At 34.4% G+C, this 2,618-nt stretch overlaps 1 protein-coding gene across 1 annotated transcript; it reads right to left on the reverse strand.

The window, feature by feature from the left end:
• Positions 1 to 2,062, reverse strand: LOTGIDRAFT_147792 (hypothetical protein; the record flags this gene model as incomplete). The annotated part of the gene is made up of 4 exons (XM_009060831.1): positions 1 to 93; positions 409 to 509; positions 936 to 1,259; positions 1,972 to 2,062. Coding segments are annotated over 4 exons (609 nt in total), but the record flags the coding sequence as incomplete, so codon positions are not given.
• Positions 2,063 to 2,618: the final 556 nt, after the last annotated feature.

A 2,618-nucleotide genomic window follows, 5' to 3' on the forward strand; every position in this document is an offset into this window, starting at 1 on the left:
AAAAGTACATCGTTCGCTTATATCCTTTATTAGTTTTTCATTTCTCTCTAATTCTAAAAAATCGCTGATTTTTCGTATTTCATTAATTAGGTCCTGAAAGAAAGTGTCATTAGATACAATATATTATAAACGAAGGCAATTCATATATAATCTCTAAACGCCCCTGTCATAATTATTGAGGGCTTGAAAACGAATATATATCTGTTGAGTGTTTTTTTCTACAATTGAATGAAACGAGCCACTTCATATGCCTGAACTGACGGCGAAATTACGGTCGATCATTTCTACCAGGCAGATTGACCTATTGATAGTTCAACGTCCATACCGATTAGATTGTTTCCACGTTTTATTTAATTGTAGACGAACCCCAAAAATAAGTGGAAATTGTATGTTGAGAATTTTCTGTACCTTCTTTAATTGTTCATATTCTAAAGGTAATATATCTAGATCTGAATTTTTACAAACTTTTTCATATTCTTTAACATAATCAAACCACGAACCATAGTCCACTGAAAAGATCAGATACAATGAAACGAAATTTATATACGCATTCGATACCTTACAAAAATATGGGAAAAGGGCACATGATTTCATCATGTATAAAGTTTAAGGGCGCGAATACAGCCAATCAGGACGCTCGATAGAAGGGCTATATAACCATGAGCCATAATATTTACAGTCTTAATGTCGGGGACTCAGATTGGCTGTGTTGGCTAGCGCACAATCCAATCAAATCGCTGCATTCCTTGATACTTGAAAAAAGCCCATAGAATTTGAGTTATTTGACGCCGTACACAATATCTTAACTGGTGGAGATGCTCCTTCAAAGTATGCATACGCCAATTCTGATGTCATTGCCAATGCTTTCGAGTGTCGACTCGGTGTAAAACTTCAAACTTATTTTATTCGAAAAGCAATACAAAATAAAAACGTACGTTTTCCCTCCATCCATAATTTCAGATAATCTGAAAATTGTCCTGAATATTCATAATATTTGGACAATTTGATGGTATGGTTGTAAAACGAAACAGATGCATCTTTAGGATTTCTTCTTATATACAGGATTTTGGGGTTTTTGGTGTGTATATCTGTAGGTAGATCGTGAAATCTATAATGGGTGTTTAGAATTCTAGGCGATGGTTTGGAATCCAGTATATCTTGTTTCACGAATTCCATGATAAAATTACAGGTTGAAACACAAGGCGCATTGGTTGTTTTAAATTTGAGCATCTGAACAATCTCGAATAACCAGTGAGTTCCTAAATTAAAACCAAAAACGTTTCGTTGGTGCAGCAAGCAGTGTTCATGAAATGTTTCAGTATTTAAAACGTCGTTAATTCTATTCATGTGATGTACATGATCAAACTGAAGGGTTAATTAAAAACGAAGAGTACTTATTGTTCAAGTAAGCCTCTTGAACTTGTTTTGGTGTTCGGCCTCGTCAATATTTTATATTTTTAGTGGAAACCTTATTTAAATACGGAGGGGAGGGGGACATATTTCTCTGAAATTTTGCGTTTGTTTTTGCCAAAATCTATACGATAGTTTTCCAACTACTACCAAAAAACATAACGACAGGATAAGGTAAAGAGCACATATCTCAAGATTTTGGTCTAACTTTTTTCGATCTATTTGAAAAAAATTAGACTGCTATGCCTTACTCGAGCCGTCTGCAAAATTTGTTATAATATATATGAAAATTGTGAAGCTCGCAAGAAATTCAGTTAGGTTGGTCCAGAAGGGTCAAATAAAAGTGTTATACATCAGATGTATCGTAAATAATTGCTGAATGTTTTTGTTAGCTATATCTGTATATCACTCTTCTAAATGAGAGGGCTGTATTGGATTCGTCTAAAATCAAAGGTAGCCTATTTATTCCACATGGGTAACAGTTTGTATATAGGTGTAGGCTACATCCTGGGCACTAAATTTGATCTATTTTGGTTCTCTATTAAGGATTGAAATTTCTACCTGATTTGGGGTAATCCATAATAATGACGTCATCTTCTCTCAACTTTAAACTTTTCACATTTTCTAAAGTTTCTGGATCAAATCTGGGCATCAATCTACCATCTTTTAACTCTCTAACAACCACTGTATTACCACTTGAGTCTGGTATCTTTACTAAGGACATTCTGAATGGAATTATGATACGTTGTGATAAGGAATATATAGCCTAGGTCTATAACTAAATTATTTATTATTCAAATTTAAGTAGAGTATACACAAAATTCTTTCTGTATCGGCACACAAAAACATTCATGCGAATTTGAACTCAATCAGCATGACCGCATGTGTGGTATTAATTGGTGATTTATTAAAATTCCAAACACACCATTCGACTGTAAGAGAGGTTTTTAAAAAAAAAATGTATGTGTATCGGGGACACATGGGCCCTATAGCATCACTTGGCACCATTCCCAAATTCAATCAAACGCTTGTGATTTCTGCAATTACACTAAAACTAAATATTTAAAGACTACACCACTCGCGAAGGGCCGTTTGTGATAGCCTATAGCCTAGCTTATTTTGCGATTCTTAGTGACGTCATTAAACACTTTCTGAAGACATGCTTTAGGCCCATATTAGGAACAAGTAGACGAAATATACGACACTGT

Source organism: Lottia gigantea, assembly GCF_000327385.1.
Source record: "Lottia gigantea unplaced genomic scaffold LOTGIsca_4419, whole genome shotgun sequence".
Lineage (NCBI taxonomy): Eukaryota > Metazoa > Mollusca > Gastropoda > Lottiidae > Lottia > Lottia gigantea.